This window comes from Cyrtonyx montezumae, unplaced genomic scaffold, assembly GCF_038088225.1.
Source record: "Cyrtonyx montezumae isolate F1298 unplaced genomic scaffold, pur_monq_1.0 scaffold_3, whole genome shotgun sequence".
NCBI lineage: Eukaryota > Metazoa > Chordata > Aves > Galliformes > Odontophoridae > Cyrtonyx > Cyrtonyx montezumae.
Genome location: NW_027072034.1, coordinates 98,511,262 through 98,529,084, shown reverse-complemented (window position 1 = coordinate 98,529,084; position 17,823 = coordinate 98,511,262). Strand labels below are relative to the sequence as shown.

Sequence of the window (17,823 nt, the reverse complement as noted above, 5' to 3'; positions counted from 1 at the left end):
TCGGTATTGAATTACATATGTGGAGAGAAGTAGATTCAGAGTATTATTTCTTTTCTTTCTGTCCCCCTTTCTTTTACATATTTTCATTACTTTGTGACCTTAGTATAAAATAATATCTCAAAAGGAAACTGATTTATTTATTTTAAACATATAGAGAGTTATAACTGAGCTCCTCCTGTAGTCACTAGCAGGGTCAAGTAAACAGGTCAATCTCTGAGAAAATTATACAGCAGAGACTTGCTTGTATATGAAGAAATTACTGGGAGTCCGACTACAAATTCAATTCATTTATTTTATTGGCAGATCAAAACCACTCATATTGTTGATTGTATCTGTTTGTTAGTTAGTTGTTTGTTTGTTGGTTTTTGTCCATATGCATGGCAAGAAGAGTTATGGCATTTCTGTTGTGAATTTGCTCTTAAGCTTTTGCAGCCTTACAGATTTTTACTGCTGGAACTTGTTTACAAGAATACATAGTCAAAGAAGTAAGACAGTAATTAAAATTGGAAGTAACTTTGTTTAAAGGAAGTAAATTTACATTACATCAGAGTTAATTAAACTATTAGAGAATTAAACATAAGTGGAATTCAATATTAAGTTGTTGGGTATTATTCTTCTGCTTGCTTGCTTACAAGTATTTTCAAGATGTAAGGGTTTTGCAAAGTAGTTAAAGTGGAGAATGGCATTCCTATGGAGCTGTTTGATTTATCTTCTGGCTTGGACTATGGGCAGATGTGAGTCACTTTTGATTCACTGATAACAAAAGGATTATTTGGCTGTATTTCAGAATTCACCCATAAAGCAGCAAGAAATCTTATTCCATGTTTATAATGGACCCATTGCATCTAGTTTTCCCAAAAGTTTCTGAGTTCTACATACCGTGTCAGTTGTCTTAAAACAATTTACTTCAAATTTCACTTATTTCAGATTTTTAAAAGATAGCTCTACCACATTAATCTCACTCTTGTTTTCAAACTATAGTTCTTGAACCACCATCATCCAACCTTGTTCCTGGTAGGGACGGTTTAGCAAAGTACATCTTTATCCAATAGCACCACAAGTCTTGTCTCAAATAATCCCTTAGTGAAGGAAATTTTTCATAAGAAATTATTCAGCTGTTGTGCCAGTGAGGAGAGAAGCCAACAAACTCACTGAACAAGCTATTCAGAGTCTGCTTCTGTAAAGCTGTGACTGATAATGCTCATCCTCTAAAGTTTTGTATGGTGAGTTTGCAGTGGGACAAAGTGGGACTTTGGAACAGTGAGAGAGTTTTGTAGGATGCTTTGTGTCATATATTAGGATCAGGGGAGGGCAGATGAGTAGTGGAATATATGATCTGGCTTGAATAGTGCTCAGCTGAAGCTCCTTGTCATCTGTGAAGAGGGACAAAAAAGTCAAACTGACAATCAGAACTAGAATCTCTAGTTGGAATTCAGGTGGCTGCCTTTTAAATTACCTCCAAGAGTTTGGCTGCTGATTGCTGCTGTTCATGAAAAGTGGCTTTGTTTTTAGTTCTGAAAGATCCCAGAGCAACTGCTCTGCCCTGAGTTTTCTTCAGTGAATTACTAAAATATTCTCTCTTTTGATATTCTGTCTTGACCCTCTCCTCCTACTCACCTCTTTCAACATATCTTTAGCTACTTTCAAAGGAATAGTGTGGAAGTAGTTTTCTCCCCGTGTTTCATAAGGCACAGTGGTACTGCAAAGTGTCTTCCTTGGATTTAAACTGAAAAGAGGAGATTAGATTAGAAGTCAGGAGGAAATGAGGTGCTGGCACAGCTGCCCACAGCAGCTGTGGGTGCCCCATCCCTGGAAGCATGCAGGGCCAGGTTGGATGAGGCCCTGGGCAGCCTGAGCTGGTGCATGGCAGCCCTGCCCATGGCAGGGAGTAGGGAATGGATGGGTTTTTATGTCCTTTCCAATCCAAGCAATTCTGTGGTTCCATGATTCTGGGAGAAGTTTGCTAGTGGAAAGTGAGTTCGCTGAAGGCTGGATAATGTGCCAGAAGGAGATAAGGAACAACTGTAAGGCATAGTGAAAATTTTATCTATTTCAACCCATTGTGTGAGATTATGGTACACAGGTTCTGTTAAACCATCGCTCAGCAATCAGCTTGAGTTCTTTCTCTGGGAGATGACTGTCAGTCTGAGCTTCTTCAGAATGCAGTCTGTGCTGCCATGATCTGTGACAGTGCTGTCCCAGGTGAGCAGTGGGCACAACACAGACCTGTCTCAGCAGCTTAAACAGAAGTGGAATTGGGTAGAGGCATTTGTCCTCTCTGTTACCTTTGTAGCCTCCTACCTACCAGCTGGGTTTCTCAGCCTAGTGCCCTTTTCAGTTGTTCCTTAACTCAGCTTTCAATATTAGCTCTGACATGGCCCCTGGTTAGGCAATACACTGCTTGTATGATTTATAAAGCCTGACATTTTACAAGATTGTCCCTTTATAGCATTTCCATACTTGAGATGGTGAAGATCCTTATGCTGGGCTGCAGCAGTTGAGCTGGCAATAATTCCATTTTTAAATCATAGAATCATAGAATCACAGAAAGGCCTGGGTTGAGAAGGAACTCAAAGATCAACGAGTTTCAACCCCCCTGCCGTGGGCAGGGTCACCAAGCACTGGACCAGGCTGCCCAGAGCCACATCCAGTCTTGCCCTGAATGCCTCCAGGGAGGGGGCAACCATAACCACTCTAGGCAGCCTGTTCCAGTGCATTACTACCCTGTGAGTGAAAAATTGCCACCTAACATCTAACCTACATCTCCCCTGTCTTAGTTTAAAACCATTCTTCCTTGTCCTATCACTATCAACCCATGTAAACATTCGTTCCCCCTCCTGTTTATACACTGCCTTCAAGTATTGGAAGGCTAAAATGAGGTTTCATCCCCAAGCTAAACAAGCCCAGTTCCCTCAGCCTTTCCTCATAGGAGAGGTGCTCCAGCCCTCTTATCATTTTAGTGGCCCTCCTCTGGACCCACTCCAAGAACTCTGCATCTTTCTTGTGCTGGAGGCCCCAGGTCTGGACACAGTATTCCAGATGAAGTCTCACAGGAGCTGAGTAGAGCAGGATAATCACATCCCTCTCCCTGCTGGCCACCCCTTTTTTAATACAGCCCAGGATATAGTTGGCCCTCTGGGCTGCAAGCGTGCACTGCTGACTCATGCCAAGCTTCTCATCCACCAAGTCCCACTGCAGTGATGCTCTCCAGAAGCTCTTCCTCCAGTCTGTATAAAAACCTGGGATTGCCCCAGCACAAGTGCAATACCTTGCACTTGGCCTTGCTGAACCTCATTAGGCTCAAGTAGGCACACCTCTCCAACCTGTCCAGGTTCCTCTGGATGTGTTCCCTTGCCTCAGATATATCGACTGCACTGCTCATCTTGGCATTGTCTGGAAACGCTGAGGGTGCACTTGTTTCACGTCCTATTCTTAAATCTTATCCTTTTTTGTGTTTGAAATGACCAAAATCTGTTGACCCGCGAGTTACAGTGATGCTTATCTATTCATTAAGGAAGAGCTTGATACAGATAGGATCCTGGTTACTTTGAGTAGTACTAGGCTACATTGTTTTCTCTTTCCTGATTTTTAAGAGTCTGTTCAATTTACTGTTATTTGTCAATCTTGACTGAAGATTTAATATGGTCCCAGATCAATAGAGTTCTAAATTGATAGTGTAAGTTATAAATCCTGTGTTAACAATATGTCCTGGGAAAATGCCTTTTAATGGCATTCTTATTGGTAGCTGAATCCCACCTAGCTAAATCCCACATATATTTTACAACAGATAAACTTTGGAGAGCTCGGAGACGGTAACATTAATCATTCACATAGTGCTGACACTATGTGATGACTTGAACAGCACATCCCTTGATGCTGTCTAGCCTTAGCAATATTAGTCTTTCCCACTGACCACATCATATGCCTTGAAGGATCATTTCAGACAACAAAAAGCAGAGATTTGTTATGCAAGAACTGGTTGCTCACACATTCAAACACTGTTTTTCTTTCTAGCAGAGAGTTATTTTTTGCTAGGACACCAGCGGTGTCTCCTATCACAAGGAGATGTTGATGATGATGTCTGTAGAAAGACCCATATTTCTAGTCACACACTGTGAATAATCAAAATCTGAGAAACTACTTTATTCCGAGCCAAGGAAAGCTACAGTGGGAAATACAAATGCAACTGTTTGGCTTACAGTCTGGGTTCATTTGTTCCAGGTACCTTCAGATCTCTTCCTTCATTTGCACTTTCATTTGCATCCTGGAACTGGATTGCCTGGGAGCTCTCAGGTCATCTTGATGCCTAGAATACCGATATACCACTGAAATTACCAATATTTTTATAAACACCCATGTATTTACATCCCTGTGTATTCTCATTGTATACTACTATTTTACCAACACAAAGATTTCTGCTTAATTATAAGTTAAGGACTAAGGCTTACGCTGGGAAGATATCCTTTCCATAGTTATTCATCATTACACACTTTGTATGTTCTTTTAAAGCCTATTATACTTCCAATATGTTTTCTAAGTGACAATAATGTTGCTTTAGTAATAAGATTACAGCTGTCCAGAGGTCATCCAGAACCTGTCTGCCCACAAGCAGTACCTTATGACTGAGCTGGTTAATGGGTTGGCTCTGGTCTGGAGTAGCTACCTAAAGCTGGAGTATCTGGAATACTATTAAATAATTTGAATTTGAAAATTAGAGAGAGTTTGCAGCTGTGTGATGGGAGAGATGGGGCAGGCTGTTATAAAAATCCTGTTCTACCCAAATTGCTGCAGGAAGTGCTCCTGGCTCCTCTATAGTGATGTATGTTATGAAATGCCTTTAGAATCAGTTGGTTCTCCTCAGTGTCAGCACAGCTACTTTAGGGTTACAATCAATAGGAACATTTAGCAATAGGAATCCAGTTTGTATACACTACTCTAGAAAGTGGAAGGCCTAGACTTTTTTTCGGTGTAAATTGAGTTAAAGCAGATTGAGGCTTAAGGATTTCTCGACTAGAAAATAAAATATTAAAGATAGGCAACTTCAGATTGTTCTTGTATGATTTCACTGATTTTTCCTGATTCAATATAAAGCTGAATTCTAAGGCTGTCTGTTGTTTACTGCATCATCACTCTGATTTAGCCAGTAGAACACTTAAGTATGTGATATGTTTCTGTGTCTGCATAACAAAGTCCAGATTTCATTTGGTACTTTTTTGTTTGTATTCTTTGCTAGAACCTGGGCATTTGTATTTATGACCATTTTGTTTTTCAGCGCCTCCCAGATGGCTCTGCCCCAAGTGCACATGCTGAATTTTATCTTCTGCCGGATCCTGATGAGGTCAGTCGAAGGAAAACAAGAACAGTTCCAAAAACCACCAACCCTACTTACAATGAAATTGTGAGTACTCTTCTCTTTCTTCCATCATTTCTTATGCATTTCATTTTTGTTATCTTCTCTTGAAGTAGCACAACAGTGTGGCTCTAAGAGCTCTTAAAAGTGCAATCAAACAGAAGGAATATATCGTAAGATGAACCATAAACAGGGACAATCTTTCTTTTGCTTCTTTCTCAGCAGTGAGACAGTCTCTATATGTGTTTCTCCTTGGGAAAGCAGTTGGATTATTCACCCTGTTTGGTCTTGTACTGTAATCACTGTTCTATGATAGCCAGATGAGCCCCAGCATCACTGCACCAAAACATAGACTGTATTTAATTCAGATTTATGTAATAAAAAAAGCATTAACTGAATGGATGCTGTTACTCAAAATCACATTTGAAAATGGACAACCAAATTGGTTGTTGCTGTCCTAAATAACACAATAATAAATAGCCCAGTTCTTTTTATGTCAAGACACCAGCAGTTTACAGCCACATATAATTATTTCATTTACCACTGAAGTGTTCATGTCTCTGGGGTGAAAAGAAGTGTTTGGATGGAGAAATGTTTGCCACAAAATGGAAAGCAGCATAAACTCTATTCTTTTGTAAAAGGAGGTGAGATTCAAACAGTAGGTGGGATTGGAGGTGATAAGTATTACGTAAAGCAAATCTCTTAAGTATCTCAAGGCCATTTGCAAACATACTTTGTGCAAGCTTCATGGAAAATATTACCACTCCATCCTGTTTCACAGATAAGATATAAGTAAAATGAAGTTAGTTAGCTGAGACTGAGTACTTATCTTCTAGTTACTCCCTCCTGGGATTTTTATTTTTATTTTCCCACTTCTAACTGATTACAAAGCTACCTACTTACATTGATGGCTTCCAGCACTCCTGCATGGAGGCTTCTCCAGTGGTATTGCTGCTCCCTTTATTACTGCAGGGTAATGGGCTTTATTTTTACACTATGTTTTTGTTGTTGTTGTTTATTTGCTTGTTTTTTCTCAATCAGGGAGTAGAATGAGGTTAGTTGACCTAGCAAAAGTGTTTTCTATATATTTAAAGGTTATTTAAAGGAAAGAGAACTGCTTCTATATTAACATCCATTTAAAAATATTCAAAACGTGGTATGGTCAAGAACCATTTAGCAGCAGTGGTAGACAACTTTGTTTCTAATCACTGTTAGACAAACTCAAATGCTTTAAGATCCAAAATTCTGGGTGCAGTCACACAGTACTCACTGGGAACGGATTTAATTGCGGTTAAGGATCACCCTTCTGCTGTTAAGAGAAAATCCATGCACACATAAATATCCTTTACTGAAAACTTACAGCCTTCTTCACAGATGCTCAGTCTTTTTCACCAGGAGCTGCTAATCACAGTGGGGACATATGGCACTGCTGAACTTGGGCATTTCAAACCCGAAGCTTGTACTGTTAGCAGCTCTGCTCCTCCATATGTGATATCATTCTGTATGCATTTTCTGTCCAAGGCTGGTAGACTGAGGCAGAAGAAGCCCCAGGGGAGGAAAACAGCTAAAAATATAAGTCAGCTGTCTTTTAAGTTAGTTACTGTCCAAAATGCTGTGTACAGAAATGTGCTAGCCTTTTTTATGAGTTCATAAGTTTTTATTAAAGCCAAATGGCTGGAAGGAAGCTGTAGATTAATTTTTCTCTGTGTTTGAGACTGAGAAAATTCTGAAATGTGCTTCTCTTGGGTATTTTTGGTTTTAGTTTTCTACTTTTATTGCTTATGACTGCCTACAGCAAATTATCAACCTTGCAAAAGTGCATTTTATTTTTGATTTCTACTCGTGTATGTGAGAGTACAGATGCGAAGGTCCAGGAGGACCAGCAATAGAATGAACCATGCTGAATGTTTTGGAGTTGCTTTTAACAAGCACTCCTTTACTCTTGTTCCTGAATTTGGATTTCAGTTTGTTGCACTCATAAGGTGTAACACTGAACTAAAAAATGATTGTGAAGAAAGAAAATTGAAAAATAAGATTCAAGGTAAGGAGTAACATAATAATACGCCAGCAATTAAGGCACTATTGGCAAACAATAGGAATCACCTGAGAGATTCCAGATTTGTTCCGTGGAAACTAAGTCAGAGAACTGAAAATAAGCCTAATTCTAAATGTTTAAATTCTTGCCAAGAAAAGGGATCAGTAGGCAGAAATTATGGCAGTGGGGTCTTTCTCATGTGTCACGTTTGCTATAAGACACACTGCAAGACTTCAAGCTCGCTGTCCTATCTCTGAAGCACCTGGAGGCACACACTCCCAGAATGAGTGAACCTCCATGGCAAGAACACGTGTGCTTTGCCACAGGGAAGCCAGAATAAGAAGGAATTCCCTCCATGCCACCGATGGAGTGGAGAGGCAAACATGAGCAGACACCTGGGCTTATAAGGCCTTGAGTACTATTGCAGCTGCCTTCAGAGGAGTGGGCTGGGAATTCAGCTGTAGCACTATTTTAGAAACATTTTTTGGGAACAGTTGAAAGCAACTGACGCCATACTTTAGGGTCATTTTTATGTCGGTGGGGATATGCTATCAGAGGACAGGAAAGCTGGATTTTTTGTATTCATGTAGAGTTTGGTTAAATATACAGTCAGTAAACATAAAGCTGAAAGGCACCTGGCACCACTGTCATAACAGCTGTTCCAAACTGTGATTTCCAAAGGCTTCCAAATGGACAAGTAAATGCTGCAGCCTGGTAAGACCTTTCTAGTAAAAGGCAGTAAAAAAGAGTGAGGGAACAGTTTTTCTATCCTCAGTCCTGTGGCTGTTCACTCTTGCCACACCAAGCATCCCTCTACACCAGGGAGCTTTTCTGGTGTCCCAGCTACCATGGACCAGAGCACTCCATGGTCTCACAAGGACAGCCCAGACCCTTTAGAATTGTCTGGGAGAACCAGCAGTCTCACACCTCCCAGATCTGCCTGTGAAGTTGAGCCTTTGGCTGCCCCTCACAAGAGGAGCACTGCTGGGGCTGAGCCCATATAGAGTCATCTCTGGCTGATAGCGATGGCTGCTCCTCATGGCAAACAGTACAGGGAGCACTCTGTAGTCCAGCCCTCACCAGGCTGGGCTGGTTCATACACTGCATCCAGATTGTGCAGTAAATCCAAGCAGGCTGCATGGCAAGCTCACTGTGGGCAGTTTCACTTTCCCATTCTCGTGAAGTGACAGTATGTTACTGCATTTGCTTTTTAAGCTGCATGGTGAGATTAAAATTTAAAGCATTTTCCATTGCAACTAAAATAGCAAAAACATTGGAAACACTTCTATCCATACAAATTTTAGATTAAATGCACTTCTCTAACAAAGCTTTCCTTTGAGGCCTGGAACTAGCTGACAGCATTCTTTCACATTCTATCAAGCTGTACGCAGTTCACTCAGCAGTTTTTGATTAATGCAGAGACTGAAACGTAGGAGTCTATTCAGAATGCAGCTCATTCTTGTTAGCCCATCACTCCAGATTTATTTTTTTAATTCACAAACTACTGCGTGATCATTTCATAATTAATCTGTGTTCTCACAGCATCAAGGTAATGTCAAAGATACTTTTTAAAGCTATAGGCTTTCATACTTTCCTAAAGAGATGCTAAGCAAACCATATCATTTAATTTGAGAAGCATTAACAACGCTTTTCAGCTAACAGAAACATCCAGATTTAGTTACATCCACTTGCTAAATTGGGGCCCATCTCAGGCATGTTCCACACCCACAGCATCTACTGAGTGGGCTGAGCTTTCTGTCATGTTAATAACTTGATGAGTCCCTTAAAAAATGCAAATGTTTTGGTAGTGGACACATTTAGATACAGTTAACAAACAGGATCACATATACAGCTATTTGTGTTGAAATAGTAAAATATATTCAAGTTTCAAAGGAAGATTATTCTCATCTTTATGATGCGGGTTTCTGATCTAGAGCAGTTATGGAATTTTAAGTCTTGGTTAGAAGAAAACTTGTGCTTGTTTTGCTGTGTTGCTTTCTAATGTTGGTGTGTAGCATAAGATCACACTGCAGTACTAATAACAATATTCTGCAGTCCTGTGCATTGTACGATACACTTTCATGAGAAATATAAATGGAATGTAAAGCTACGCTTTAAAGAGGCACTACTAAGCAACATGTAACATATATAATAATATACGAGTCATAAAAAAGACAAAGAAAGACATAATAACAGATTTGGGGGATTTTTTTGTGGTTTTTTGTTTGTTTGTTTGTTTTGTTTTCCAGAGCAGAAATGCCATTTTTCAACCCTCTGCTATGGATAGATATTTAAAAATTATATTAATCTGCACTTTTCCATAATTACCATTATGGTTTCAGACTTCTTTCCATGATAAGTATCCTTCATCTTAATCCCTTCTCTGGAAAATCAACAGCTGCATTCTTCTGTGGTGAAATCTGTGGAGATCTATCTCCACATTTGAGTTCAAAAGTCTGTCTTAGTTCCAGTTTTCTCATGGCAAATCATGCATTCATATTTTTTTTATCAAGCATTACAACACAGGTTTCAAGTTTATTTGCAAATGCTTGGTAATCAGGCTTCACGAGCCTTAACTGGCAGAATCTCCTTTATATAAACTACATCGATCAAATGTAGATCTGAGCTTGCCCTGGTTTTATTTACTTTACATTATATTTTTCTTCCACTAACTTGAATTTGGCTCATAATTAGTAGCTTAGAATCCTGGAAGACAGCTTACAGTGAGGAAAGTTATCATCATCACCCAAAAGGCTGTACTGAAGTGTTTTGCTCGACAAATAAATTCACAGATTTATATGATTTCCTGTTGCACTTTATGTTATTTCAGGTTGTTTACAACAAAGTTATGCAACTTGAAGGCCATATACTGAAGCTTGTTGTGAAAAGCAAGGGAGTATTTGTGGGAGCTGTTAACATTCAACTGAGTCAAGTCCAGTTAAATGAAGAAAAATGGTATCCACTGGGAAACAGTGTAATTTAAATGTGGTCTAAGACAATTTAATTATTTATCCACTAATGTTTCTTTATTCCATTTTCCATGGTACATATTGTCTCACTTGCCCTTGAGAATATGCAGTCATGCGCTGTTCTCAACATTTCTAATCATAAGCCTACTGTCCTAAAATTGCTACCATCCTCTTTCAACAGATTTCTGTTAGTGTGAGTTTAAGAAATCACATTCTAACATGTAGGAGCATGCAGGCATTCTTACGACAGCAATCAAGACTTTTGTTCATATGAAATAGTACTGTAAAAATGCTGAATTTAGTACACATCAAAGTGTGGGTCAGAGCCTAATTCTTTGCCTGCTAATTCCACTGAAGGTGTTGAAACAATGCTGATAATGGTGTAATTTATTATTGTCCACTATGACTCACTGCATATGATGATTCAGCAGAGAGATCCATGGGATTTTTCCCTGGGTGCCGATACATTTCAGATGTCTAGCAGATTTCATGGTAAATCTTCTGCAATCCATACATTTTAAGACATTAAAAAAATAATCCATCAAGAACTTATCAACTTTGCACATAAGGCATTTTGTGGAGTGTATGTTGGTGTTCATATAATGCAATTTTAAATCCAGGATACTCATTTGTGAATAAGCTATTTCAACATTTCTTTTATTCTGACATCCAAGAAGCATATACAACTGGTCAATTGTGAGAAGAAAGGAGGAATGTGGAGATAATCTTCACAAATAAATAAAACATATTGAATATGATCCTTTGGTGTTGTATTTATTTAACATCATATTATAAAGAATCTTTGTTCAGTCATTCTACCCTGTTGCATTCCTATGCTGTATAAAGGAGTCAAGTCAATACATGCACTCACCTTAGAGTATATATACATGTACCTAATGAATATGAGTTCTACCTTTGAGTTTTCCGAGGGTGATTGAGGGCTCTGTACTTCAAAGCATTTTTACCTAAAGCAAGGAAACACTTAAGCACATCTTTGAACGTTTAGCATGTGAGCAGCCCTAATGAACTGCTTGTTACAGCTGGCCTCTTACATGCACGCAGAGCTGAGCATGTATATAAACCTTTCCAGAAGCAAGGGCACATTTCAACGCACGGGAGACATGTTGATTTGTGATCTGATCCTCTGTAAAATTTTAAAATACCATACTGAGTAGATCTGACATTCATTCTACCAGGTAGAAAAGTGGTCAACAGAGGGATAATAACTCCAGAAGCTGAAGATAATTGCCTTCTTCTCCCAAAGGACACTCACATATCAGACTTCAGAAGGTAATGTTGTATAAAGCTCTTGAAGTGGGACTAGGAGTGCTGTTTAGCAATCTAAATAAGCTGGAGTTTTTCTCAGTGTCAAACCAATTGGCCGTGTCACTTGGTCAGTTTGTGTCTGAGAACTGATATACCAGATTGCCTTGTGAAATTAAATTCCTCCTCAGGAAAGGGAGGTGGGGGAACTCTGCTTGAAATTTGGGTATTATTATTATTAGAATTCTGAAGAAAGCTATAAAATATTTATCACATTAAAAAGATGAAAAAGATGTTGACTAGCATACAGATATGATCACTACAAAGTTCAGTAAGTCTAACATTTTAGATTATAGGCTTTCCTGAGTAAAAAATCGAGTGACTTGTCACTCAAGAACAGAAAACACATTGTGCCCAGCTTACAGTGTTATCCAATTACCTGACCTTACAGTTCAGTACTGATTTCAGATTCTTAGTCTACTACCTTGGTTTCCTTATTACAACTGTAATGCTATTTTCTAACAGTGTTATTTCCAGTGACATTTTCTAATTGTTGCTTACAGCATATTGTGATTTTACATGTTAGATCAACATTAAATAAAATAGTATTAAAACAGCTTTAAATAAAAGTAGCATTAAAATAAAATATTATCAGAACTGTCTACGAACAGCATTAAAAATGGAACATTATCAGACTGCAATCATAAGCAATACTGTTGATATTAAAGAAAGAAAACTGTCAATAAAACATCCTTTAAAAAATGCACACATGAGTAACAGATCTTTAATTAGTGTAGATACAGTCCTCTGGAAGGTCAACAATACTTCAGTTTTCTAAGGAAGTTGGGAAAGCTATGATGCATGGATGAGATTGGCAGTGATAGCTCTGTTAGGCAAGAATTTGCCCTCAGAGAACTTAAATGATACCATCAGAACTTACCTTCCCTAAACTTCTTCCAATCTGCCTCGAAGCATTGTGCTTCCTATTCTCTGAGTTCACAGTTGGTACGATGTATCCTGAGCTTCCTTCTGCTAAGAGGAACATAGCCCTTTACAAAACAGGCTGTGAATTATTTGTCCTCTTTTAGCAGCAGGAGGTTCAGAATTAGGCTGAGAAAAGGTACCAATATCGGCACCTTAAGTTTTTATCATTTCAAGAGCTACTTTTTCTCAAAACTGTTTTTCCATGTGGTAAAATTACAGTAGACATTAAAGAGGTATAGTCCAATCAGAAACTGCCACTGTTATACATTAAAAGGGACTTTACACTGAATGTGCCATTTTTTTTCTGTTCCCTTGGAAATAAGATTGCTCTTTGTCAGCACAAATAAAAAGTTACCTACCTAGTTCATAATTAGCTGCAAATGAAATTATTAAGTGAATTGAACAAAATGTCTAGAACAGTTCACTCTGTATAAATTATTAGTAGGGCTGACTTCACTTATTCAGGATAACATTTACTCACATGAGAAGTCCAATTAGCTTAAAAAAATCAGTGAGAACATGGCGCTCTGGAAATCAGACTACTGGACTGTTACATGCCAATTGATGCTGCTTTATTGAGTGGGGTGTGTGTCTGGTACTACTAATTACACTCCTCAACAGAATGACAAGTGTTGAGGAGCGTTATTAGTAGTACCAGACATACACAAACAGAGATGCAGGTTCAAGTTTGCCACCACGTCTGGAAAGCAGGGGAACGGTACAGTACCCTGTAAATATAACGACACTTGATTACTGCATTAGCCACAACTGAAAATACTACAATGGAGTTTTATGCTCTACTATGCAAATGTAACATTGTAACAAACCTCATAATAAGTCTGTAAAATAAAGTGAAATAATACAGAACTAAACCCCTATTTCTACTGGTTTTCTTCTCTACATATGTAAGATTTTGATTCTGGCACTTCAGCACACAGTGAAAGACAGAGGTTAGAATTTTTATGTATCTTTTCAATTTTTGAAGCTGAAGACCAGACTGAAAAATAAACTCATATTTAAATAAATTCACATTTAAATATGAATAAAGCATGAATTTTAATAGTCAAGCAACTATGCTTCACGCATTCTTCTTATACTAAATTAGACAACTTGTGAATCAATAGTGCTAGTGCTTTACAAAGAAGAATGGTGTTTCAGCAATAATACACTGTTCAGCTAAGGCAATAACTAAATAAATAAATAAATAAAGTGTCACATAAGAGCTTCTACCACAAAATCTTAAGTCTGTTAAAGATCACGTTTCATATATCAGTGATTCTCAGTATCAGAGATAAGACGTGCCTCAGAAAACATATGTTCATCTGGTGAGCAGAAGCATTTGAAGAAGGTGTAGTTCTTAACTTGAAAATTATCTTACCTGCTCAGAAAACAAAAAATACCCCCCTCCAAATCCAAAGTCTATATTGCTTCATTAAAAAATAATATATACTTTCATAAAAATGTCACTTCTGATAAAAAATGTTCTGATTTTTCTACATGCATATAACTGCATTTATTTAATATCTGTTGTCACTAAAAGTTCAGTTGAGTACTGCAATTCTCAAAACTCTTCTTCATGTGTTTTTAGACTTGGGCACAATCTTCAGGACCTCATTTGTTTTTTGGATTTTCTTGATTCTTATATCCAGTGTAAAAGTTCACTTTGCGCCTAAGGTTTGACTTCTGAGCACCAGATATTCAAGTTGAACCCTGGCAACATGCATTTTGGATCAATTTTTAGAGCACACCAGTATGTGGAATATTTAATTTGTTTCCTATTTAGAGGCTTAGTTCAGGGATTAAGACTCATTTCCAAGGACTGTGCTCTTAGCCCATAGGAACATAATATTCTTAAAAATGTCCTGAGAGAAGTTCTGTTGTTGAAATTGGTTCAATTTGTGTGAAATCATTAACTGTTATCTGATGCAGTGATAGCTAGCTGAGATACGGAACAATTGGGTTCCTGTCCTGTACTGGAATGGGGCTGTCCCAGAACTCACTCCTCTAGCCTTGAACCTTGGAGCTAGAAGGAGATTCCCATCTTCAGCCCTTCTGAGTATAACTACTTATTCACTACATGAAAAACTGCATACAGCTACAGGTGGGCAGCAAGTACTCTTCCCCAGAGCAACCTGTAGTTGTGTGGTGATTTTGGTAGTTGGCTGCTGGGAATTACAGACTGAGAGATTCATTTAAAATAAATAAGTGAATTCACAAATATTAATGATTTTACTACCAAATGTTAGCTTTAGCATCTTCTATTTAAATGTATCTCAAAAAATAGGGTAGTTTTTCTTCATTTTTCTGAAATACTCATGTAGAAGTAGAAAGTGATCGTGGTAAAGATGTTGGAGAGATGTTCTTTAAGAGAAATGTCTCTGTACTTAGGTCTAACTCCTAAGCCTCAACTAAGAATCACAAGCAACTTTATGATTCCAGAACTTGGAAAGAAATAGCCATTAAAAACCTTGTTACGCTTTATACAAAATAAATAAATAAAGGCACAGTGCCCACTGCCAGCTCCTATTTTTTGCCTTCTTCATTTACTAACAAAAGTTGATTCTGTTTGCTTTGTCAGAAATACATTTGGAAATCCAGTACAGAAAACAGTCATTTTATATAAGCCTTTCTCCTTGGCCTACTGACTTCTATGTCTGTTCCTTATGTGCAGTCTATCAATCACATAAGATTCCAGGAATTAAACTGATACAAAAGAAGAAACAGTATTAAGAAAAAAATACTATACATATTTTGCTTAATATGTATTCATAGGTTCATAGGTTCATAAGGTTGGAAAGGACCTACAAGATCATCTAGTCCAACCATCCTCCTATCACTATCCCTACCCAACTACTAAATCAAATCCCTTAGCACCTCATCTAAACGCTTCTTGAACAATTCTAAGACAAGTCTTGATCAATTCTTCATTCTGCACTCTGAAAAGTCATGGACAGATAACTTGAGGGGTTCGTGGCTTTTTTGTTGTTTTAATTTGGCTAATTGGGGTTTGGAACCTGAGAAGAAAATGCTCAGATCTGTTGTGTTTATAGTAGTTTTGACTAATTACTCTTTCTCTTCTCTATCAGAACAAGTTAAAATACTGTCTAAAGAGTTCCTATTTAGAATAGAATGTTCCAGTAGGAATCATTAACAGTTATTAATAGTTGGTTTTTCTTTATTATTTCTCCACTGTAGATTTTAATTCAGAGACTACAAAGATTTAAAAATATAAAGAGTTCAACTTTTAACTTACTGTCACACAGTTCTCCTCTTGGAAATATACATAATGCTGTGCTACATCAATACCACAGTAATGATAAAAGCATGCATTGTTGTAGATAACTTTGAACTGTTATTGGTGACTCACTTAAAAAAGATACTACCTTTACTCAGGCTCAGCAGTGGTAAAGTGTATTGACCAAGGAAATCGTTTGAAACCAGAGAGATCTCATCTTGTACACAGAAGCGTATCAGTGCTAGTTCTGGAACTTGAACGGTAAAACAGAAAACTTCATCCCATCTAGGGCTCAGAGCTAATGAAAAGAGAAAATGCATAGTATCAAAATACCATTTCATTTATTACATTCAATATCTAAGTTGTATCTGCTATCAGTAGTCCTTACTGGTAAAATTCTTTTTACCTAGATTTTTGTGCCAATTTAAATAAATGACAGGAGTCCAGCTCACTACAGTGATGTAGGTCACATCTTTTGTATAGATTATGAAATAAGAACTGTGAGAAGGGAGTGCTCAGAATGAAGCAGGCAGCCTATGACTTGCTTATGGTATGCATACCATCCCCTTCTAGGGATTTGTCATAAATTGGGTATATAACAGTGTCAATCAGAAGAAGCCTACAAAGGTTGTCGTCTCTTCAATAAGAGCAAAATGGGACAGTGATATCCAGGTTTGGAATCTGTGATCAACTTAAACTTTCCAACATTCATACCTATTTCCTGTTTTTACCAAGGTTTCTCTTTCTACAGTGTTGGAAATCAGACAGGAGCTGAATAAATTTTGGTAGAAAAGTGATCACATGACTAAACACAAAATATAAAAGGAGATGTAGAACAGGAGAGGTGGTGTTTGTCCTCTATAACATTTAAACAGAGGGAAAAAGAATGTAGGGGCTATCTAGAAAAATGAGAAAGGAAAAGTAGAAGAGAATGGCAGAGAAGAGATCACAGAAAATCTTTAAGCTGAGGTGTCAAGATGATATATAGGATAAAGGAATGCTTGAAGACAAATACTAAGAGTACACGCTTTCTCTCCAGCAATTAAGGGTCTTAACCTGCAAGAAACCTCATATGAGCTAAATGATGAAGTTGAAGACATTTCTTCACAAAAAGCCCCCAGAATTTACATGAGTCTACTGGTTTGAATTCATATAGTTTTCATTTTATTCATAGCATCTCATATGTTGCTATGTTTTGGATTTGTGACCAAACAGTGTTGATGGCACACTGGTGTTTCTGTTGCTGCTGAGCAGTGCTTACACAGAATCAAAGATGTTTCTGTTTCTCACACTGTCCTACAACCAAGGAGATTGGGAGTGCTAAAGAGGTTCAGAGGGGACACAGACAGGACGCGTAACCCTTCATTACCAAAGGAATATCCCATAGAACGTGATATTGTAATTAAGATGAATTAAGCAACCCCAAGGTGGCATAAAGAAGCAAGAAGAGGCAGGACATTCAGAGTTATGGCATTTGTCTTCCCGAGTAACTCTCATGAATGATGAAGCCCTGCTTTCCTGGAAATGGCTGAACATCTGCCTGCTGACGGGAATGACTACATGAATTCCTTTATTAGTTCTGCTTTCATACACAGCTTTGCTATATCTATCAAACTATCTTTATCTCAACTCACAAATTCTGCCTCACCAATTCTTTCCCGCATCCCACTGTGTGCAAGGAGAGGGGAAGGAGAGAGAGCAGCCGTGTGGTGCTTAGCTACCTCCTGGGGCCAAACCACAACAGTGAGTAAACATCAAGCATATTCCATCTTCCCTCAAGAGAGTGCTACTATCAGAGAGTATATCCTTCCTTAATCTGCAATTCAACAAAAATGGCACATAGTTTAAACTTCTGCTAGAGGTTTTGTACCAGAAGATCCTACTCTAGACAGAAATAATTGCAGTCTCTGTAAGTACATAACAGCTACTTGGGAAGGAAAAATGGCCATTCCTTATAAAATATTATTGCCTTTTGTTCACGGTTAAG

General features: G+C 38.1%; 2 protein-coding genes across 2 annotated transcripts in view; one reads left to right on the top strand and one right to left on the bottom strand.

The window, feature by feature from the left end:
* PIK3C2G (phosphatidylinositol-4-phosphate 3-kinase catalytic subunit type 2 gamma) overlaps nt 1-11,100 on the top strand; it is a 196,636-nt gene extending 185,536 nt beyond the window's left edge. Inside the window, exons 31-32 of the mRNA XM_065742527.1 lie at nt 5,273-5,398; nt 10,216-11,100. Of these exons, the coding sequence (XP_065598599.1) occupies nt 5,273-5,398; nt 10,216-10,368 (279 nt within the window). The 3' untranslated portion in view covers nt 10,369-11,100. The remainder of the gene's footprint in view (nt 1-5,272; nt 5,399-10,215) is intronic.
* A 2,146-nt stretch (nt 11,101-13,246) lies between these two features.
* PLCZ1 (phospholipase C zeta 1) overlaps nt 13,247-17,823 on the bottom strand; it is a 40,157-nt gene continuing 35,580 nt past the window's right edge. The window contains exons 12-13 of the mRNA XM_065742521.1: nt 15,985-16,134; nt 13,247-13,329 (exon numbers count right to left, since the gene is read on the bottom strand). Coding sequence (XP_065598593.1) covers nt 13,247-13,329; nt 15,985-16,134 — 233 coding nt within the window. The remainder of the gene's footprint in view (nt 13,330-15,984; nt 16,135-17,823) is intronic.